At 43.8% G+C, this 24,164-nt stretch overlaps 1 protein-coding gene across 1 annotated transcript; it reads right to left on the bottom strand.

Annotated features, from left to right (window-relative positions):
* Positions 1-314: 314 nt before the first annotated feature.
* On the bottom strand, positions 315-19,092 carry mfsd14ba (major facilitator superfamily domain containing 14Ba; the record flags this gene model as incomplete). Its single annotated transcript, XM_083929276.1, has 12 exons — positions 18,829-19,092; positions 12,247-12,345; positions 9,648-9,710; positions 9,178-9,305; positions 8,405-8,519; positions 7,046-7,264; positions 6,494-6,607; positions 4,908-4,979; positions 4,124-4,236; positions 2,144-2,241; positions 1,711-1,874; positions 315-587 (listed from the first exon to the last, which is right to left on the bottom strand). Exons 1-12 carry the CDS (start codon positions 18,922-18,924, stop codon positions 315-317), a joined length of 1,554 nt encoding a protein of 517 aa, XP_083785402.1. The 5' UTR covers positions 18,925-19,092.
* Positions 19,093-24,164: the final 5,072 nt, after the last annotated feature.

Raw genomic sequence — 24,164 nt, 5'->3', positions numbered from 1 at the left:
TCTCTGCCCGTCAAATAATCGCTCCAGTCTCCCCCGTCAAAAATCCTGATGACATCTTATGAGCAGCTCTTTGCTCCCGCCCCCCCTTGTGAAAGAAACATCCTTATTGGTCGCTCAAAGGATGTTCCTGCCCCCGCTCCTGGTAGCTGTTGGAGCTTCTGGCTGTCAATCGGGAACTTCTGACAATAAAAGAACACATGGTTCCGCCCCCGCGGCAAAGAAAATGTGTTACTGGTTCTTTATCTTCCTTACAAAATGTTAATCCATCAAACCGCGATGTGAGCCCCGCTCTCTGTGGTCCGTCCGCCTGTCCGTCAAACGATGCTGTCGTGCAGCAGCGGCTCGAAGTCCTCGTCGCTGGTGGTGGGAGGGGTCTCCTCGTCGCTGCCCGGGAGGGGCGTGTTGATGTGGACGCCAGCCAGCGAGGACATGGACTCTTTGCTGTCCAGGCGGGGCTTGTCGCTGAGGGACAGCTGGGAGGCAGAGGAGGAGCAGGAAGGTTTCTCAGGGATGAAGAGGGCGACGAGGAAGGCGATGACCACAGAACACGCCCCCAACAGGAAGGGCGGGCCGGGGATGAGACCCCGCTGAGAGACAGAGAGAAAGAGAGATTTTTTTTCCTCGCTCTCATCTGTAGCACAGTTAAAGGTCATTTTCTTTATATAGCACATTGAATTACAAGTCAAATCATGTGAGCAGTTTTTAAATGTACCGACTTGAGCACAAACTATAATTTCAGTGTCAACCCCAGCCCCCACCACAGCGACTTCCTGGTTGATCCAATAAGGGAGAGCCAAAGACTGCACTTCTCAGAGTGTCCACTAGGGCAGTTTGCACAATAGCGCACAATAGACATGGGGGTCAATTTCTCATAGACCCCCATGTTAAACAGGCCGTTTTCACAGCATCATTAAACCTGTTTAAGGCCTGTCTGTATGTGTAGGTCATATCTCCATGACAACACTGAGGGGGTGAATTTTTTGGCTAGTCTTTATTTTATTGGAGGTTAAAGTTTATGAATAATTAAGGGCAAAGAATAAAACAAAGCACCAATGGGCTCCTTCCTTTGGGATTGACTTTGATAATCCACTAGAATGGACTTTACTATGAGAGGAGCTGGTACAGGGGCCAGTAGGTAAGTCTTTAAAACACTCTTTTAATAAACTCTGGGTTCACTGACTACGTTGTTGGTGCTTTGTTTTATGTGTAGTGACTCTTCTCATGCTGCTGCAGAGGTTTGCTGTTATTCTGAGCAGTATTAGTGGTTAAAAAAGACGTTTGAATGCCTTCACCGTACTGCCCCAAGCTAATCAGTGACTTTACCGGATTTCTCCATTAATAGTTAAAAACAAACTGTCTCGATGGCTTATTTGATGTATGTAGGTGCCGAAAAAGATCATGGGATGATTTTGCTCTGGAATTACACTTTTAGGCCGTGCCTTGAGTGACAGGTGGGTGCCATCACAGGACATCTCAGCTCCACCAACACTCCACCTCTTTGCCCATTAGTGGTTGACGGCCGGAGCCAGCCACACTGACCTTCACATCAGCTCTTCTGAGACCTCTGGGTGATGTCACAGAGGCCATGTCCATGTTTTATACAGTTTATGCTAAAACCACTTGTCGACAATTGGGCAGTACTCGCAGATTTACAGTAGTTCGTGTGGTGTAACGACCTGTGGTGTAGAGGGGTGGAGTGCATGAAAGTACCTCATTGGGACTTTGCACAGGCAGGGGGTCGATGTTGAACTCTCCTTGGATGGGGTCCAAGGTGTTGAGCTCGACATTGAAGAGGAAGAAGACGAATCCGTACAATGCCGGACCCAGACCGTTACAGAGACCTCTGATCCCTGTGATCATTCCCTGGACCACGCCTGCAGGTGGAGGAGACAGGTCATGTTATTGCTGACACAGTCAACGCTGCTTCGGATCATATATTGAGCTGGCAGTGGACGTCTTTCAGTAATACAAACCATCCATCTGAAAAATCCATAATAACACACTGACCTATTGATCTGAGGAGGAGAGGAGCAGAGGAGAGGAGGAAAAAAGAGAGGAGAGGAGGAAAAAAGAGAGGAGAGGAGGAAAAAAGAGAGGAGAGGAGGAAAAAAGAGAGAGGAGAGGAGGAGATTTTCTTTGTCACCTTGTTTATCAGGATCAGCAGACTGTGACACCAGAGCAGAGACAGCTGGGAAGGTGATGGAGGACATCGCTGCCACAGCACCAGCTGCCCACATCATCCTGTTAAAACACACACACACGCACGCACACACACACACACACACAAGGTTAGAAGTGTATCTGATTTCTTTGTGATTGTTTTTCAGTGTGTTGAGCACCTGACATCAGTCTGATTTATGGCCTTTACACACAGCAGTTGTGACGCATAAACAGCATGAAAATGTAAAAAGCTTGCTTGTGAATACTCATACCGGTGATGTGCTCGGCCGGCCAGAACAGTTTCACAGTCAAGGACGTTTATTGTGAAAGGTTAAAAAAAAAGGAGTGGATCTGGTATGTGCTGTCTTTGTCCAAGTTTGTTCAAACTGAACCTCCATCTTGTTTTTGTTCTAATTCTCATGTCTGTATTACGCTGTGTGAACGCTCAGAACATCAACCTCAGTCCATAAAAAATGACATCAGGTGAAATTACATTATATCACTTTATCACCACGTCAAATTTACAGATATGACAAAAATGCCCCCGGTGTGTAAAGGCCTGTAGCTTTGCATAGCCTAACTTGGTTTCAGTTACATGCAGTTTAAAACCTGATTATATTCGGGTTAAGGGCATAATCCGGTTTCTTAAACATCATGTAAACACTGTAACCCGGGTGAAATCGAGGTTCTCGTACCCCGGTTAACAGACCTAGAGAACTCCTTCAGTTCCCTGATTATTCGCGCATGTAAACAGCGTTCTCGGATTATTATCGAGTTTCTCCTCTGCGCATGCTCCCCACTCCACGCCAGCGGCTTTAGACCCGAAAATAGAATAAACCATGAAGCAACGGTGCCAAAAACAACGTGAAAATAATAACAGCAATAGAGCGTTACCTTTGAACCGAGGGAGAACTTGCAATGGCAAGTAACATCACTACCAAGATGACCCGTTTCTGTCATAATTTTGTTCAAAGTCGACAGAGGTGAACCGGAAAATAAAGCCGGATTTAATCCAGCTGTATGTTTGCGGAGCGCCACCTACTGTACCAGAGGTCGAATTACTCCGTCATTCATCCATTCAACCCCCTTTCATGGATACGTGGGGAACTTCAATAATCCGATTATTCCCTTAACCGGGGAAAGACCATTTTCGTGTGTCTGATGTGCATGTAGTGAGTGATGTGCCAGTGCTGGAGATTGTATTACTTTAAACCATTCACAGTTGTCCTGGGTAGCACTAAGCCCAGGAGGCAGTGATGGTGCTCTTTCCAAATAATGTTGGGAGGGAAGTGGAAGGGGCAGAGAATTCCATCTGAAATAGACAGCCAGTGGCAGGCTAACCAACACGTGTACACTATTCTGATATGAGTGCACATTGACAAAATGTATCAATGTTAATAATCAAATCTTTGCTGAGCCCCTCTTGTTCAGTCATAGCTGACATGGCTAATTTCTCTAGGTTCAGAAGCTGTGCACATGATCTGTAATGGGATCGATACTCTGCATTCCCATTATTCAGACAGTGGTGTCTAACAACATCAGATAGTCCCCATCCTGAAAGACTTTTCTCTTTTAACATTAAAAGTAAACCATTCTGTTTGAAAATACAAACAATTTGTTCTCTATAGTATTCTATTCTATCTATTCTATAGTTTTCTATATAAATCATCAGCTGGGGAGGATGGTGATCTTTCTGCCAGGACTTTGGAGTTTTGTGTGAAATCATACCATTTATATAATATAAAATATATAGAGAAGAAAAGGTTGGAATCAAAAATGACTCCATTCGATTTCACATTGCATGTCTTACTGCTAACCATGCCCTCTATTTAAACTACAACCTGCTGAGAATAGGGTATCTTAGTTGGTAGCTGACGTTAAAGCAGTGATCATTCCATCCATTGAAAAGCAGCTTTACACCAATAGAATGAATGCAGCCTTACACACACACTCACACACTCACCATGGCTCTGATCCAAAGCCATACCAGGCCAGCTGAAGGATCTGGAAGCCCAAACCCAGCAGAACAGTGTTTTTATTCCCTAGAGTCCTCATCAGCAGTGTGAGAAGGAGGGTCTGAGGAGGGAGAAGAACAAGAAACATGTATAATTCGTTACCATTTACTATTCTAATGATTAGTAAGAGTAAGTGAAAGCTGTGGGTACAGATGTATATTTGTGTCCATTTACACTTCGCACTGAAATGGTTTGTACTTGCCCCTTACTGCATATGCACCTCAAACAACCCAATCACAAGTTGTATTTATGATAGTTGCTAGCTAAACAGTTAGTCTGTTAGCTAAACTGCTTAAGTGTAGTTCTTTTTTCTTTTTCTTTGAAGTAATCAGGTACCTTAAGGTACCGAAGAGGAAATGACCAGCAGGATAGTCATTATTTTTTACCCCCCCCAAAAGCTGTAAACCTTGGGGAAACACTGGAGGGTGTACTAATGAAAGACCCAAAACACCCACTGACTTCAGGAACTGAAGATGTGTCCCAGCGCATGAGGTTGTATCTTTGTGTCTTTGTCTCAGATGGACTGTAGTAGGGCCAGCTCTAATTCACATTTATTGCAAACAGATGTAATAACTGTATATTTGTAATGTGGCTGATGAAGATGCATATACAGTATATATACATATATATTGCTGGAACTAATAAATTACATCCAGATTGAATCCAGACATGTGACACTTTGTAAATGGTGTATAATTGTATAATATCCTGTGGAGTGTTTGTGTGTGTTACCTGTGCTACTATGGACAGAATGCCAACCACTCCAATAAAAACAGCGATGGTTGTGGAAGAGAAATTGATGACCTAGAGGGACACACAGACAAAAACCAACATATTTTATGTACCCAAATAAATATATAAAAACCCCAGAAATAACATTTAACATGCTATTAGTGTCATACATACTGACACATACACATAGCATGCTTAAAGAATGCCAAACACAACACAGCACTGTTCAACGCTCAAATCCAAAGTATGTGCATGAATCTCTGTCCAAAATCGAAGCAAAACAAAGTCCGGCAGAGGTATAAGTGTCTTAACTTTATTTCAGTTCATTCCAGTAGTACTGTGCACAGAGAGCTGGTATGAGCCAACATTTGAAGCAAACCTATAGAATAATGGAGTTTATGAAACGGATGGCTCGAATCAAGCATTCTGATTGGTTGTTAGCTGTGATATAATACGTGTATATCATGGCGATGACATCTTTTTATAGAGTAGGAACTTTAACTTAACTGCTGTATTTGCATAAGATTTCAGAATATTTATAATGTGATTGGTTAGTCTTATTTTGTATCACGTTACAGCAAGATTGAGCTAGCAAAGCAGTTTAGTGTCCAGTCCAGGAGGAACAGCAGAAAACACCAACCAGTGCCAACTTGCCAATGTGCCAGCGTGAGGTAGTAAGATCCATAGCCTCTGCTCTGCGTTGGGCCAAACAACGCCTCTTAGCTGTGATATAATACCAACACTGCCTGTCTGAACTATTGCTTGAGTATAATGTTTTTTCTCTTTTGAAATCAAAATTAAGATTACTCCTTTTTCCCAGGTTATCTAACCAAATCATAGTTATGTGCTCCTGTGAAATGCGTACATTTTCTCTATTTGGAGTTGAGAACAAATTCATAAAATATGATTGGAAGTCATTAAAACAGACTGTACCATGTACACTATGAGGCCTGGTTGGTTTGTTGTAGACACAAGATGGCATCACGAGCAGAAAATTGGACATTGCAATGGTCAGTTGGAAAGAAAGTATGATTTATTTATAGTGAGTGAATAGCAGGGGGCCTATCATTGACCCTTGTGGGACTCCTTTATTGACCACCTTGGGACTTGATTTAAGACCATTTGCAACAACAGTTTGTGCTCTACCACGAAGACCATTCTTCATTGGTTGACCATTTCAACCAACTGTACGCTGAAATATCAAAACCAGGGGAAAGCAGCTTATCTAACACAATATTATGATCGCCCACGACAGCAGAGCTATTTTCCATATTGAGGGAATTTTGCCAAAAATGAAAACACAATGTTGAAAAGTTGTATTCAAATGTGTACAGAGAAACTGTACAAGAGCCGTAGGAGAAAGTGTCCTTACCAGGCAACTTTCTTATGTTGAGTTAGTATTTGACATCCCAAAGTTAAGTTAAAATGCCATCTATTGGTTAACATTATGTTCTGCTAACTGGTTCACGCAAACTGTTTCTTAAATTACAAAGTGACTTAAAAAGGTGACATAGTTACAATGGCATAACTATTGTTTGTGCTCACAGTAATGCTAGTACATTACGTTAGGCAGCAGTCTGTTTCACCTGTCTCAGGTAGAGGAAGAAGCTGGAGTACTGTCCGGCCTCCGGGAGGTAAGACAGGAACACAGTAATGCAGATCAGCAAGACGGTCGGGTCCTGACCCACCTTCCGCAGAGACTAAAAGAGAGAGAGAGAGAGACAGAGAGAGAGAGAGAGAGAGAGAGAGAGAGAGAGAGAGAGAGAGAGAGAGAGAGAGAGAGAGAGAGAGAGAGAGAGAGAGAGAGAGAGAGAGAAAGAGGAAATACAACAGAGGCACTGTCAGACGATCAGTTCAGTTAATGCCTGGGACTCGAAGGTTCAGTGTTACAATCTATGAAATACATCCGACTCATATCCTCTATCTTATTTTATTCTATTATTATGCAAACAGTAACTTCCATACACATTGAAATCCTATAGCATCATAACATTATTAATATAATGTTACTGTTTTGAGGAACCCTGAGGTGTCATCGCCCACAATTCCACTTTACTCAGTCCAAAAACATAACAACCTGCTATGAGTTCATTCAACCAACCAATCTGATACTGTATTGTAAATTATTGGTTACTGACAGTGAATGGGTCAGCCTGCTCCCAGGATATGGGCGCCCCCCAGGTGTTGAGCCTCATCTTGTCCGGCAGAGACTCGGGCACGGCCAGCAGGATGAAGCAGATGTCAGCCAGAGCGATCAGTGTGGCCACCAGAACCACCAGGTTGTCTCCGTACCAGGCTGACAGGTACGCCCCGATGGCTGGACTCGTTACCAGGCTGGCTGCGAAAGTAGCTGACACCTGGGGATTAAAACAGACAGAGAGAGAGAGAGAGAGAAATAACATTCCTGAAAAAATTGCATCAAAATGGTGGCAGAGGCTAATGCCAACTGTCTAATGCTATCCAGTTTGTCAGTAACCCCAGGCCCTCCCACAGAGCAGATCAGGTACAAACATTTACTAGTCTTGTAAATAAAAAAGACCGCAAAAAAAACGTTTAAAGAGTCTACATGCTACTTGAGTACTTTAAGCTAAATGCTAATGTCAGCATGCTAAAATGCTTGTATGCCAACCGGGTTCCATCCTATGTTCCATTAAAGAGATTTTAAAAGTGTCTGATGTTAACCTGGTGTATTGCTTAATGTTTAGCACCTTAGTGTCATGTGTTAGTATGCTAACATTGGCTAATTAGCAATGAAAGGAAAATCCAGTTAAGGCTTGATGGGAACACGATTAGATTTGCAAGTACATGGTCATTTAAGTACTGGACAAATTTAAATATTGGCCTTGTAGCTTAAAAACAGCCTTTTTTGGCTTAACATACGGAGTGTACAGCTGAAAGCGGTGGCATTAAGGACCGTGCCAGACTGTACCAAACCAAAGTGTGCTTCCATGTTAAATTTTAATCATCAAGCTAAGGTCAGCCACTGCTTCTCAGTCAGCTAACAGTTGATTGTTTATCTTCTGAATTAGATTCAGAGACTCAGTGTATTACTGAGATGGAAAGAAATGGGGAGAAGAAACTTTGAAAACAAAACGGATTCATAACCAATATGATTGATGATTCCAGAGGTTCTGTTTAAGGGCTAAACACCACCTAGCTAGCATGGCAACACAATTTCTAGTTTTCAACACTTGAATGAATTATTCTTACAAAGACAAAAGAGTGCATATAATTGATAGCAAATCTTAGGTATGTGGAACAATTGAAATTCTTTGGGGGAAACAATAGTGAGAACCAGAAAAATGGTGAGAAGCACTTTTCGTTATATGCTGTCTATCAGTGTGAAAAGATTAACTACGTGTTCTGTGTTGACCTAAAATGATGCTAACGGATGTTTAACTTGCTAATGACAGTCAATTCTATAATTGACTGTTGTATGCTGTACCTTGTTAAGATGCATATATTTATTTTTAAACACTTCGAACAGGAGTCCTTACCAGACCGTAGGCTGTGCTCCTCTCTCTTTCATCCGTCACATCAGCGACGTAGGCGAAGATGACCGAGAAGGTGACAGAGAAAGCCCCAGACATGGAGATCATGGCGAAGTACCACCTGCAGGACGAGCGGGTGTGAGGAACAGCTTCAGTTTCAGGTACAAGTTTCAGTTTCTTCAATGCAAAAAGAGAACTTGCCCTACTGTGACTGTACTGTGAGCAACTGAGAACTCCAACAGTGGACTGGTGTTTTTGACAGACTGGACAAAAGCAGTCATCTGAAGACAGATCATGGTGTTGTGTTTGATTCATTACCTCATAATAATCCCTGTATAACCGACCTCAGACAATGGAAAAGCATTTGGAGAATGTGCTGGGAAAATGGCATTTGTGTTTGTCATATGTATAAGTGTGAAGACTGTGACCGCCTCATCGCTCCAGATCGGGCGTTTAAGTCACAGGCTACATCTACAGTGTGTGATTTAGTGGGTTTCCATTGCACGTTGTTGCAATATATTTTGGCCGTTTTTTTTAAATTTCCAGAAAATAAATACATTTTCCCTTTTTGGCGTGAAAGCATAGTTCTCACATAGTGTGCATGGTGAAATAGGTCTGTTTGATTCACTCATTTCTATTTGGGATTTTGCATTCTGTGTACGTCCCATTTGGTGGTGTGGTTCTCCAGATGGCCCCCTTGACTTCACTACTCTACTGTACGTGTATCTCTTCATATGACATTAACATGAACAGTGCCTGCAGAGAGCAGTAAGTCCTACCAGGGGCTGAGCCGCATCAGAGGGATCGGAGCGCAAGTGAAGAAGACGGTGACCAACAGGAAGGTCCGCCTGCCCCACACGTCCGACAGCGCTCCAATCAGGGGCGCAGACATGAATGACAACAGACCCTTGACATGAAGAGGCGGAGTCAGTGACAAAATAAACATTCCTTACAAACAGTGAAATATACTTCTGTTAAACAAGATTCCACATCATTCATCTTTTAAAAATGAAAATGTGTTTACTAGTCACGGTTAGTACCTCTCTGCCTGTGAAACACATGAAATAATGCCTTCATAGTGTCAGTGGGGTTGAAAAACACAGGTGTCGTAGCAGGCAGAATTACACTATGAGAAGTCTAACCGTGTTATTCTGTCTCGTGTGTTCCTAAACTTTGTCGAAGTGCAAATCTAAATCACTGGAGCTATAAAATGCATTCGTATCTACAGCATGAGGGTGAGAGTTCTTACCTTCACGCCCTGAATGAGGCCGTTCATCAGGAACGTGTGCTGGGGAAATGTTTCGTGTAAAACCTGCGATGAGAGGCACAACACCAATATTTAGAAACCCACACCGGTTTCACAGGTTAAGCAACTGTCAAGATCCAGACTTGAACCATGGAGAAGCAAGATGCAAACTATTTATGTCGCAAACAAACTTTCCAAACAATCTTCAAGACTCAGAGAGGTGAATGAACACACGTTCGGCGGGGTATGATTTTACTTGCTCTTTTGTGAATTTTATTGAAACACGTTCACATCACTACTTCCAGTCCGTCCCCTATATGTTCCCCTCTTAAATCCACACACACACGTTCCTATTACACTTCTGTTCTTACTCCAAGCCTGACTCAGAAGTTGAAAGTTCCTGATTTCCTATTACAAGTGAACGCAGCATAACCAGCAGTGACAAGCTCCACCAGCAGACCAACCGCTGTCAGCAGCCTCACTAACATTGTTTTAACTCAATTTTGATAGATAGGAACTTGAAAGACAATTAGATAGATGAAAATCTCACAGATTTATATCTTTAGGCTTTCTCCACATCTACCAAACCAAGCCAAGCTTCGATAAAGGTATCAGTGTTTGAAGAGCAGGGTAATACAATGTTTTAGCTTGAGCACTGCCTTCAATTATTCAAAAAGCATGTAATAGGCATGGGCATGAGTACTTAGCACTCAAGTATTGATTCAACAGATTGAGTACATGCTTGTTTCTTCTCTTCACTCTGTAATATCCAGCGTTCATACACCTTTCACCACTGAGCAGAAAATGACTTTTCTATGACGTCTCCACAACCTTTAACTAAAGAGCTCAACGGGACCACTGGACATTATTTATTTTAACACTAAGTAAAATTAGGGTCTACATTTACAACATATAGTGCCTCTCTAAAACAAATAAACTGCAGTCTTTACATCTGCTCTATCCCAAAACCTCACGTCTAAACAAAGTAACAGTACTACATACCCGTATGCTGTTTGTTGTGAGACTTCTGCTTATAAGAGTCTCTTAAAATTTGGAGTTAGCCCAAATGTGCAGACTTAGGCACACTTTCTCTCACCGCAGGCAAATATTACCGCAATCTGGCTGTGCGGGAACATAGCGGAGAAAGGGCGGCTCGTGTCCTTGAGTGACGAATGAGTGCTGCCAATTCATGATTTTTAGTCTAAACTGGAATGCTTCTTTGGTGTAGAAACTGCAGATCCGTCACTGCATGTCTTTGTACCATTAACATTCATAAACTCACCACTAAACACAGACTGAGCCACGCGGACATAAGAAGTGTCAGTCAATGACTTCTCACACAACCCAAATACATATTTCCATTACTTTTCCAAAACTTTTCAAAACATCCTATTTTCCATAACTGTACCAGGGCCTGGGAATTGCACTTTAAATTTCAATGACTTTACCATGTTCTTCCTGACCGTACAAACCCTGAGTATCTCACTACAATGTGGTCTGTCCGTGAACATTGTTTCTGCCTGAGTCGAGACATCCTCAAAAATGTATTTTGGACCCAATTCCTATGCTAGATTTCTTTTTTAAAGCATTAAGAAGAGTATTGTATCGTTTTGCTACCAAAGGTATATCAGTATGGAAAAATGTGGAACATTACACAGATCTAAAATAAAAGAATATACTGAATGGATGTTATCATTCACCTGCTCCTTAAAAATTGACTGGGAAGTTTGTAAGATAAGATACATACTACTCTGATGATTTAGAATAGAATTACTTTAATGATCCCAGACTGGGAAATTATTCTAATTAATTTAATGAAAGTACTTGAATATGGAAACGACTCATGGGGCAACTGTGGCTCAGGAGGTAGAGTGGGTTGTTCACTAAACACAAGGTGTGTGAATGGGTGAATGTCAAGTAGTTAGAGTAACTAACTTGAGTAGTTAGAGGACTAGAAAGGCACTACATCACGTAAAATTCCCTTCCCTAGCGTTAAAACCCTGAACCTGCTCCTGCACTGACACTCCCAAGCCCATCAGTACGTGGCTCCGGACCGCGTCAGCTCCTGTCTACTCTGGAAAGGTTTCAGTCATCCGTCTCACTTTTAATCAGTAGGTTTGTATATGGTGACGGTGTAACTGCTCATGTTTCACTCAAAAACAATGCCACCCAACTACTGTCAGAAGCACAATCTTCTGTTTCTCTTGGTTTGATTACAAATTACAACTCTAACTCAAAGTGACCTATGTAACTAAGGCTCCATGACTTCTGGATGACAGTATGTAACCCCTGTATGAATCAGTTACATGACAGATTTGACTCGGTTCAGTCAGATCTCCTGCTAATATTCAGAGACGCTTCTAAGCTAAATTCAGACGGAGCGTTCTAGACCCTGATGCAGAGAACAAGACCCTCATGACGCTGCTGACATGATGTAACAGTATCTAGAATTTAACTGGAATCTCGTCATCTGGTGCCCGGCCTTCTCCACACGGGAGCTGAACCCCCGGCCAGCATTGCTTTGGAAGAACACAATCAGCTGCTCGGATGTTGACGCAAACATGTGACGGCCATCTTCCCACCACCACACAGCGTTACTCACAGTGAGCATGGGCGTGGTGAGCAATCCCCAGGCGAAGAACTCCAGGAAGATCACCACCACCGCGTGGTACACACTGGGCCTGCCGATACCCTGCTGGAGCTGAAACACACACACACACACACACACATTTTAAAATTACATTTTAATGTGACTCTACGATCAAAGTTTTAATTAGAATTTTTCCAATTTTGTAAATGAAGAGCTTATCATCGTGGTTTGCAGTTGTATGTCTTTTGTGGTGTGGAAATCCAGATGACATCACTATGACATCATCATGGTTACCTTGGTTCGGGCTGGGAAACTACATTTATAATTAATTTTATAACAGAAAGCCTACATTACAAACTGAGGCTGAGGACTAAACTGCCCTACAGGTTAGGTATTGAGGTTAGGATTAATTTGGATGAGAATCATACCATGGCAAACCAATAAATCACATTGTTCTATCATCGTTATGTCATCTCATCTCATCTCATCTTCGACCTCTTATTCGGGGTCGGGTCTCAGGGGCAGCAGCTTAAGCAGGGGACCCCAAACTTCCCTTTCCCGGGCCACATTAACCAGCTCTAACTGGGGGATCCTGAGGCGTTCCCAGGCCAGTGTGGAGATATAATCTCTATCAATTATGTGCCAAATATGAATTTGTTGGGACAGTAAACAAACTTTAAAGCCATTTAATTGTTTAAATGATTTCGTAGTTACTGCACTTTGGCTTTGCAGGGCCGAATAGACCTTTTCAACGGAATTCCATTGCTAGGCAACAGCCTTGGTCCTTGTGAACTTCCTGTCAGCTGATATCATTCACATACCTAGCAACGGGAAACCAACTAGAGCACATTAAGAATGTTTATTGTTTACATCTTTGAAAAGGCCCATATAAGACGTGAGTGCTTACATGCAGCTAGTTTCGTTATTTATATATTTTAGGACCCAGTACTTTTGGAGGTTGACCCATTCAAGAATAGAATCTTTATTTGCCACGCAACCAGGGTTGGTGGTATTTGGGTCAGGTACACAATAGTACACTGCTTCAGTCACATTAACACAAAGAACAAGACAAATCACAGTAATAAAGTGCATCCAAGGACTAAATGTCAGCATGTCTTAGCCTCTGTTGCACAGGATGAGTGCATTCATTTTCCTTTCACTTGTAATGTTTACGCCCTGTCATCCCTGCTGATCCTTTTCCAAATCATCAGTTTAGATTTTCTTCCTTCCATGCAGCCGCTGGTTTCAGTTCATTTCTATAACTCAGGGGTGGGCAATTCTGGTCCTGGAGAGCCACTGTCCTGCATGTTTTAGGTTTCTCCCCACCCAAACACACCTGAGTCTAACAATAATCAAACTGTGACGAGCTGCAGCTGCTTGATAACGAGGAAATCATTAGATTCAGGTGTGTTCAAGCTGAGAGAAACCTAAAACATGCAGGACAGTGGCTCTCCAGGACCGGAATTGCCCACCCCTGCTATAACTAGAATAACCCCCCTGCAGTTGTACTATTCATCTACGGTCCAGTTTCACTTTACACCCAAACTGAAGGCTTTAAAAGAGTTTCATAAATATTATTAAGTGTATTTTTTGGTGGATACTTCACACACATCTTCAGATCTCTACAGTCAGCACAGTTTCAGGATTAATGTCACCAGTTCAGTGTCTCCCCTTCTGTTCTGAGTTATTAAAGTTCACCGAAGACCTTTTGGATATAAAACGTCATCATTTCATCATTTTATCCTGTTAGACATTTGTGTGAAATGTTGTCAGAACAAGTGTAGGGTTTCTTGAGGTTTTGTGAGCTCACAGTGACTTTGACCTTTGACCTCAAAAACCAAATCAGTTGAGCCATCCTTGAGTTCGAGTGGAAGTGAAATATCACGTTCACAAGAATGGGACAAATGAGCGGAAAACCTGAAAACATAATGAATCAGGCCATGACTGTTGCTGCTGCGGAGCATGAAACTCAACTGGCAGAGACAGACTCTGGCTACTTGTTGTTTCTTGATGGTATTTTCACACAAAGTCTGAGTTTATGTGCAAGATACACAAAACCAAGCCCAATCCTTCTGTTGCTTCTTGTGCTCAGAAGATGTAATTCCACGACATGGAACTTTTTTAAACTTTATCACGAGAGAGAGCTGCACGAGTTTGTCATCATTTCTCAACCACCTGGTACACAGAGCTGGAACGATACATGGATCTGGCTCCATATATTGATTTAATGATCAACGGCCCAATATTCTGTGTTTGCAAAGTGGTTGTTTTCATTTAAATGTCTGGAAGAGCTCAGTGATACGTTTGTCAAATCCGATTTTAGTTTAGCTTTATTTTAATCCAAACCGTATCGTGGTAGACTTTGTGACATCATCATATCGTTGCCAGAAGAATCAATATAATATCGTATTGTGATGAAACTTGATTCACACACTTACTGGTACAGATCTAATTAAGTGAATTATCTGAGCCATGCCACAGATTCAGTTACAGCAAAAGCCGGGAGATAAAGGTAAACAGAAAGTCTCCTTTGCACTCATACGCACCAAATCATTTCTCCCTGCAAACCAACCAAAACATTAGAATCCTTCCTCAAACACAAAGCCAGTCGCTAGGGGTGTAATGGATCAAAAAACACACTGGTCGGATCATTTTTCGGATCAGCAAAAAAAAAGAAAAGACAAATAAACACAAGTTTGTATTTTGTTTTTTAACACTTGTTAAATTTAAATATATAAAATCACCTGGGCTTGTGCATACGTCCATCTGGCTGATGTTTACCTCCGAGGAGAAGTGAGGGCCAGAGGCTAGCTGTCACTCAAGAGGCCACACCCCTAATTATTCATAAACTTTAACCTCCAATAAAATAAAAACAAGCCTGGTACGAAAAAATTCACCATCCTCATTGTGATGGTGGTGATATGACCTAAACATACAGACTAGAATGTTGTCATCCCCCTCCCTAACCAGGAATTGATCTGGGCCGCGGCTCAAATGCGTCTTGCTTATACGTCATCACCCCTCGGAGTATTAGTTTTCTTTTTGAACGTTTCATCTGAGCAAAACTGCAGCAAACACTTCACATTAGCATCAAACCACCGTGAACCGTTCGGATCGCGCTCGATGCACGTGCACCCGTACTTGGGCACGGTACATATGCATAGTGTGAGTGTGCTCATAGAATGGAAGTACAAGGATTCGTTGCTATGAAGATGATACACCATCTCGTCTCATTGGTGTAAACTGGCAGGTTTCAGAACATTGTAGATCTGCACTTTGCAAGTAGTTGCATGTTTCCACTCACACAAAATTGCAAAATGCGCAAATCTTTGGTCTGAACTGGGCTTTACACAGTTGAGCATTTTGGCTGATTAAAGTAGAACGAGTATTAAAGTGGAGCACTGCACATGAAAGGATTGTCAGCCCACTGACACAGATACACGGGAGTTTCTATCTTTAGCTTGAATAATAAGGGGTTCTATTAACACAGATTTAGCCTGAATAATGAGTAATTCTTTGCTGAGTCTGTGCGATATTAGAGGCAGAACATTGATAGGGTGAAGATTTCCATCATCTTCACACTTTCCAGTTGCCTTTGATACCTCAAACAAGGCTAATTTTGACTCTTTCTGTTGAGGAATATTATTTGGACTGACAAAGGACACTTCTGCAGCTGAGTGTCGTTCATTGTGTGTTTGTGCGAGTGTTACAACTCAGAAAGCACTGCACAAAACCCAAATGCACAAAATGTATTTAAAAATAGCTAAATACACTGCAAAACAGCAAACAAAGGAAGTCTCAGGCAGAGCAAAACCAGCAAGGCGAGAGCAGGGCGGGAGCAGGGCGAGAGCAGGGCGGGAGCAGGGCGGGAGCAGGGCGAGAGCAGGGCGGGAGCAGGGCGAGAGCAGGGCGAGAGCAGGGCGAGAGCAGGGCGAGAGCAGGGCGGTAGCAGGGCGAGAGCAGGGCGGTAGCAGGGCGAGAGCAGGGCGGGAGCAGGGCGAGGGGGGCGAGAGCAGGGCGGGAGCAGGGCGGTAGCAGGGCGAGAGCAGGGCGGGAGCAGGGCGAGAGCAGGGCGGGAGCAGGGCGGGAGCAGGGCGAGAGCAGGGCGGGAGCAGGGTGTGTGGCGTGACAACAGGTGAATGACAATAGGTTGTACACTCACCGGCCACTTTTTTAGGTGCACTTTTCCAACTGCTAGTTAACGCAAAATTCTAATCAGCCAATCACATGGCAGCAACCACATGCATTTGACATGTGAAGAGGATGTACTGCAGTTCAAGTATTTCAGAAACTGCTGATCTACTGGGATTTTCACGCACAACCATCTCTAGCGTTTACAGAGAATGGTCCCAAAAAGAGAAAAGATCCAGTGAGCAGCAGTTCTGTGGGTGCAAATGCCTTGTTTTAGCCAGAGGTCAGAGGAGAACGGCCAGACTGGTTGGAGCTGATAGAAAGGCAACAGGAACTCAAATATCCACTGGTTCCAACAGAGGAATGCAGGAGAGCATCTGTGAACACACAACACCACCTACTTTCTAGCAGAGAGGGAACAGCAGCAGAAGACCACACTGACACTTTATTAAGCACCGGGTGTACCTTATAAAGTGGCCGCTGAGTGTATTTGAATGGGAGGCTGATGAGGATAATGATGATCTGAACATGCTGCAGCTAGCGTTAGCGCAGACAACGCTCCTGAGGGACTGTCATTAGTCGATGGATCATTTTAGTTTCTGTATTTTTGAAAACATGGAGAAAAATCACTCTATGTTAAACTGTTTATTTTATGCCGAAATGTTTTTTGCTAAATATTCTTGAATATACCGTACTAAGCACTGTTTTATCTTTTATAAGATATTAAGTCATATATCAAAATCCATTTAAATTGAAAAATGATGCTACTGTGTCAAATATTAAAAAGCGATGAATCATCTCATCTCATCTTCAGCCTCTTATCCGGGGTCGGGTCGCGGGGGCAGCAGCTTTAGCAGGGGACCCCAACCTCCCCTTTCCCGGGCCACATTAACCAGCTCTAACTGGGGGATCCTGAGGCGTTCCCAGGCCAGTGTGGAGATATAACCTCTCCACCTGGTCCTGGGTCTTCCCCGAGGCCTCCTCCCAGCTGGACGTGACTGGAACACCTCCCTAGGGAAGCGCCCAGGGGGCAACCTTACTAGATAATCCTGAACCACCTCAACTGGCTCCTTTCAACGCAAAGGAGCAGCGGCTCTACTCCGAGTTCCTCATGGATGCTGAACTTCTCCCCCTCTCTCTAAGAAGACTCCAGCCACCCTCCTGAGAAAACCCATTTCGGCCGGTTGTACCTGTGATCTCGTTCTTTCGGTCATGACCCAGCTTTCATGACCATAGGTGAGGGTAGGAACCAAGATTGACCGGTAGACCGAGACATTTGCCTTCCGGCTCAGCTCTCTTTTCGTCACAACGGTGCGGTAGAGCGACTGCAACACCGCCCCCGCTGCTCCGATTCTCCGGCCAAACTCACGCTTCATCGTCCCCTCACTCGTGACCATGATCCCGAGGTCCTTGAACTCATGATGAATCGCGATGAATCATGATTAATTAATTACAAATGCTCTAATTAATTCGATTTTTTTTTTAAATTGTGCCCCACCACTAATTAATAAAGTAAATGTTTCAGCTCTACCTCTATAGTTATCGTTTATTATTAGGCCCCTTTATGTTTGCATAATCCTATTGCCTTGATTCCCTTCATGCTGTCTGTAACAATTATTTCTAATATTGATGAATCCATTAATGTGTCTATTATTGCTCAAGAAATAAAATTGTGGAGGAGAAAAGAAAATCAAGATACCAAGTAAAGTCTTCTGATGTTCTCCAAAACCCAAATATATATTATTATATTATCCAGAAGGCTGTAAAGAGAGAAGAGCAGCAGGTCCTCCCAGTGCAGAAGCACCACACAAGGGTCTGCTTGATGATGTAACAACAGTGTACCGTATTTGAGATAAAGCCATTTCAGTGTAAATGTTGTGTCTGATCTACTGAAGTAAAGCACAGAGGCGCAGTTGTGTGCTCTGACAGTAATGTGCTCATGTGTGATGGGAGCAGTTAAAATGGACGCTGCCGGAGCACTTATGTAACAGATAATGGATCCGTCCCGAGCCCTGACCGCAGCCTCCTCCCGGTAAGCTGAGCCGTCCGTGGGCCACATTAAACCCGCTCTGCGTGGCTCCATTACAGCACACACTTCATGTTATCTCCATCACACCAACAGCCATTTTGGATCACAGCGGCTCTGTTCGTGCCCGTTTCCCCGGCACTCATTCATTTTACCATCTGTGACACATTTCTATTTTATATTCTGTTTTTTCTCGAATATACGTCACATGTTTTACATCCTCCTGTGTCATACAAACAATAATTAATTATTTTTTTTCTATTCGTTTTTAAAAAATAAACATTAAAGCCTACACACTACCTGTATGCAAATATGAAGTGTATCCTTACATAAATAACAACCGCCTACAGAGCTGTTAACATTATCCACTATAAACTATCGAACAGGTTGATAAATGAATAATAAAATGTGAATAAAATGGCGGGTCAGCCACCCACCGCAGCCCCGTCCTTCATGATGATCTTCTTGACGAGCACCACTCGGCCGGTTCCCACCGGCGGAGGCGGCGGCGGCGGCGGAGGCTCCCCCAGCATCTCTTCACACCTGCCGCGGGTTACGAAGCATCCATGCCGCGTAGATATCCGCGGTTCTCCGGGTGCTTCCAGGATGCCTCCTTACGTAGCCCCAAAGAGGCTAAACCGAGCTAACGGGTGATAACAACTGTATAAACCGTGTTGAGGCTGCTTTAATGTCCACGACGAGTCCCGTTAGATCCGCCGACAGGTCAGCCGTCAGTCCGCAGCCCGCCTGCTGCACCGACGCGCTCACACCGTCAACGTCAACACAACCCGGACACTGCATCCGGTTTGGCTTAGGCTGCTTTTCAGATTAAACAGTTAAACAGTGATTAACAGTTGGAATTAAACTGTTCCTCTTTAACAAAAGCAATATTCATAAATCAAAATACAACAATAGGCTCTGAGCTTATTTTCTATGTCAAATAATATATTTCTTTTCAATATTATGCCAGCATTTTTTTAGTTACAGAAACATTACAGTTCACTGTATATATACACTATATATATTGGATTATATTAATGTTATGTACAATGTGTTTTATTTCCTGACCCACTACTGCTGTACCAAAATAATTTCCCAGTCTGGGATCATTAAAGAAATTCTATTCTATTCTATTGTCCCAATATTCAGTTGTGGTAAATGGTTGTGTTTTGAGAAAGAACAAAATCTCATCTTATCTCATCTTCAGCCTCTTATCCGGGGTCGGGTTGCGGGGGCAGCAGCTCTAGCAGGGGACCCCAAACTTCCCTTTCCCGGGCCACATTAACCAGCTCTAACTGGGGGATCCTGAGGCGTTCCCAGGCCAGTGTGGAGATATAATCTCTCCACCTGGTCCTGGGTCTTCCCTGAGGCCTCCTCCCAGCTGGACGTGCCTGGAACACCTCCCTAGGGAGGCGCCCAGGGTTCATCCTTACTAGATTATCCTGAACCACCTCAACTGGCTCCTTTCACCGCAAAGGAGCAGCGGCTCTCTAGTTCCTCACGGATGGCTGAACTTCTCACCCTATCTCTATCTAACCCTATCAAGAACGAGGTCGCGGGTACAAGTGGCCGAATTGGGTTTTCTCAGGAGGATGGCTGGAGTCTCCCTTAGAGAGAGGGGGAGAAAGGACAAAATGCCCGTCATTAATACATATAACTCAAGGTGCTTCGAGAGAATCCTGCATTTGAGAAGCAAAGATAAAGTATCTTAAGGGGCACATTTATAAACTGTAATATATCCTGCTAATGTATTTTAATGTAGTTTCTGAATATAATAAAGAAGTGTAACAGGTTGTTCTGTGTTTATGTTGTTGTTATAGGCAAACCGTTCGGCTACATCGTATTGATACAGAAAAACAATAACAGGCGAGATAGCGTGTCCAGCAATGCAACTCTGCTTCACTTTATTCCTCCAGACCAAAGGACACAAAACACCAGCAGTAAAACTCTGTAAACTTCCACCCTATGGCAACTCAGAGAGACACGTCTCCTCTTCACACAGAGGTACACAGAACAGAAGTATAAATGTGAGAAGTTGGCTACATCAAAGGTACGTTCAAAAGTCTTCATTGGGCTAATGTTTGAATTGATTATTTTTAATACTCTTTTAACATATAGCCTAGAATTAGAACTAAAATCATTCATTGTATTGAAAAGTGGTGGAGACACATTTTTTCATATAAAAAAGCAATTATTATTTTTTGTATTTTTGGTATTCCCCTTTATTTAACCAGGAATATTCCCATTGAGATTTCAAATCTCTTTTCCAAGGGAGTCCTGGCCAAGACAGAAGCATAAACACACAAGTTTCACATTTAAAACCAAAACAACACACAACTAAACACGATAAATCAACAAAATAAAACAGCCTTAAAAATAAAAAAGCAGATCAGTGCTCAGAGACAGTACACAAATTGTATTGAAAAAGACCTTAATCCTGCTTTTGAAATGGTCCGTGCTGATGAGGGATTCCAGTTTGAAATGATCCTGGACCTGTTCCAAGATAAAGGAGCTCCTTGGGAGAGGTGGGCTTTTGTAAAGCACGTTTGCACATGTACGAGCACAAGCGTGCGCACGTGTACGAGCACGAGCACGAGCACGAGGCCTACTGCGGTTCTGAGGTCATTTTATGTGCGCCTGTTCGGAGGTCAAGTGTTTACTGCAGATTTGGTCGATGAAAAGATTCCAAAACAGTCGAACAAGACGCACAAAAACTCTGAGGTCTATGGAAAGATTTGTAAACAAAGCCACACATCGTGATGACGTCAACCTATGCGTGTGACGTGTTACGGCGCGATGACGTATAGGCGGCAAGAAGCATTCTCCGAGGCCCAGGTAGTGTGAGTACAAACGGGCGTAGGTCGCGGGGAGAGAGGGAGGGGGGGACAAGGACCCTAAAGCACGGGGCACGGGACGGATGGACAGTGTGAGTGCGCCCTGAAAGAACAGCGGGGCGATTTTTCAAGGTTGCTGACTCTTCTACTGTAACTGGGGGGGGTTCTGATTAATAATGTAGGGGGCCCAAACAAACAGTAGCCTAGGGGCCGCTGACCATCTTAATCCGCCCCTGCGTATTGGATATTTATTTTGAAAGCCAAATCTCTCTACTTCCTGTCTCCCCGGCCGCGCTTGATTTGATCAATGTGGTCCGGATAAATCAATAAATCCATTCTGTGCAGAAAACAGACACGGACAGAGCGCGTTTGGTTTGTAAACCAAGCAAATACGAATAAAAGAGAGAATGTCCCAAAACGGAAATCCAACATGAAGGAGAAGCATCTCTTCTGTCAAAAGGGCAGACTGAACTCTTACTGAACCGGGGCTCCGACGTCCTCACAATAAAACCGCTGGGTAATATAATACAAATATGTTTTCAACCTTTTTCTTTTTACAGATATGAACTACCTTTAAACACGTGATTCATCATGCATCCTTATAAAGACCTTTCCATTTCTCCTACGGTATATGTTACACCATATGAATTGGTCAACATGTTGATTTTATTTTGAAAATTAAGCTGTTTTCCGGTTGGTTCGACAGTGGCAGACGGAGATTGAAGACGGCTATATCACGTGTCGGCAGCTGAGGTTGTGTGTGTGTGTGTGTGTGTGTGTGTGTGTGTGTGTGTGTGTGTGTGTGTGTGTGTGTGTGTGTGTGTGTGTGTGTGTGTGTGTGTGTGTGTGTGTGTGTGAATAAAACATGATAAAAAAAGAGCGGTGACGGTGGGAAACCATGTGGGAAACGTGACCGGTCGCCTTACATCATCAATCCCAGAATCAGCGTCAGACAGAGACAGCAGCACCGTTTGATTTGAGAGTCATTGTTGTTTCAAGGCTGATATTCTTTCTCAAAGCATTGATAATAAGCATCATGATGTTGATGTCATTTTTCTTCCTCTTCCGAATCCTTTTATGCTCACAGAATAGGCAGGAGTGTGGGTACAGAGCATTCACGGGAATGAAAAGAAGATTCATGATAATATGATTATAAAGTGCTGTGAATCAGGAGCTTTTCGACATTTTCTGTACTAAAACCCCCAGGGGCGGTTGTTCTGTTGGACGTTTCCATATGCACATAAATGCATCCCTCGCTTTCAGAGGTTTACCTGCAGGTGGTCTAAATAAAGGGCCCGCCCACTGTTTGAGAGTTTACATGGAGCCCAGGGTTAGTCAAACATCTGGCCCCTTCGGCAAGAGTGACAACTGCAGTCATTGATTCAAGTACTCGATATTCCTACTTGTCCACTGGGGGTTGTGCTGCTGGATACACTATCTTAGATGTCATATGCTTACATACAGGCTATATGGCAAAAGATTGTGAGGCAGAGGCCGCTCTTCATGCTGCCGGAGGATACATGAATGAATTACTGAATAGGCCGACTGTGGGGCTCATAGGGTCAGGGGCCCAAAGGGTCAGGGGCCTATAGGGTCAGGGGTCTATAGGGTCAGGGGCCTCTAGGGTCAGGGGCCCATAGGGTCAGGGGCCTATAGGGTCAGGGGCCCATAGGGTCAGGGGCTCATAGGGTCAGGGGCCCAAAGGGTCAGGGGCCTATAGGGTCAGGGGTCTATAGGGTCAGGGGCCTCTAGGGTCAGGGGCCCATAGGGTCAGGGGCTCATAGGCCCATAGGGTCAGGGTCTCATAGGGTCAGGGGCCTATAGGGTCAGGGGCCCATAGGGTCAGGGTCTCATAGGGTCAGGGGCCTATAGGGTCAGGGGCCCATAGGGTCAGGGGCTCATAGGCCCATAGGGTCAGGGGCTCATAGGGTCAGGGGGCCATAGAGTCAGGGCTCCATAGGGTCAGGGGCCTATAGGGTTAGGGGCCTATAGAGTCAGGGGTCCATAGGGTCAGGGGCTCATAGGGTAAGGGGCAAATAGGGTTAGGGGCCCATAGGGTCAGGGGCTCATAGGGTCAGGGGCCCATAGTCCATCTGTGCCCATGGTTTTGCAGTGTGACAGGGGGCATTGTTTTGCATGGAAATTGCAGCTGATCTGGAGACAGTTGCAGTGAAGGTGTTGCATGTTGCTGAAGGAGGTTCACATAAACATTTGCATTCACCCTGCCATGTAGCTCCACAAGAGGCCCAACTCCTGCTGCAGAAAACTGCCCCAACTGTTTCCCAATCAGCTGCAATTTTCATGCACGACAATGTCCCCTGTCACACTGCAAAACCGGCGAAGCACTTCCTTGAAGCTAAGAATACTGAAACAATAAAATAACCAGCCCACAGTCCAGATCCAGACCCCATAGAGAAATTCTGGAAAATCCACAGACTAATGTCTGAGAAACCCACTCCAGTTATTGAACTGTGTTAGAGAGTGAGTCAGAATGGACCCAGATCAAACCAGAGCAGTTTGAGAAACTAGTGATGTCCTTGTCATGAACGGTGCGGGGAAAATAACCCTGGGAGACTGGACCCAAATGCAGACACGGACACGGGGTAAAAGTACCAACAAATATTTAATAAACACGACAGAAACGGGAACAATACAGGGGAAACAGAAACAGTGAAGACGAGACGGTTGAGGGTAACAGGACTGGGGAAACTACGGACGGTCAGGCAACAGGTACACGGGAATCTATTGAAGAAATAAAGATAAACAATGAGGGAAATTCAAATTTCACTCTATTTTTTCATTTTACACACACACAGGCCCGAAATACACACACGACCTATATACATGCAATTATGGAGAGATGTTAGAGTGAGGGGGCTTCCAGTGACCAGCGCCCCGAGCAGATGGGGTTTCGATGCCTTGCTCAACAGTACCTCAGT

Source organism: Echiichthys vipera, assembly GCF_963691815.1.
Source record: "Echiichthys vipera genome assembly, chromosome: 16".
NCBI classification, from domain to species: domain Eukaryota; kingdom Metazoa; phylum Chordata; class Actinopteri; order Perciformes; family Trachinidae; genus Echiichthys; species Echiichthys vipera.
The sequence above is the reverse complement of the archived record's forward strand: the minus strand, read 5'-3'. Positions and strand labels throughout refer to the sequence as shown.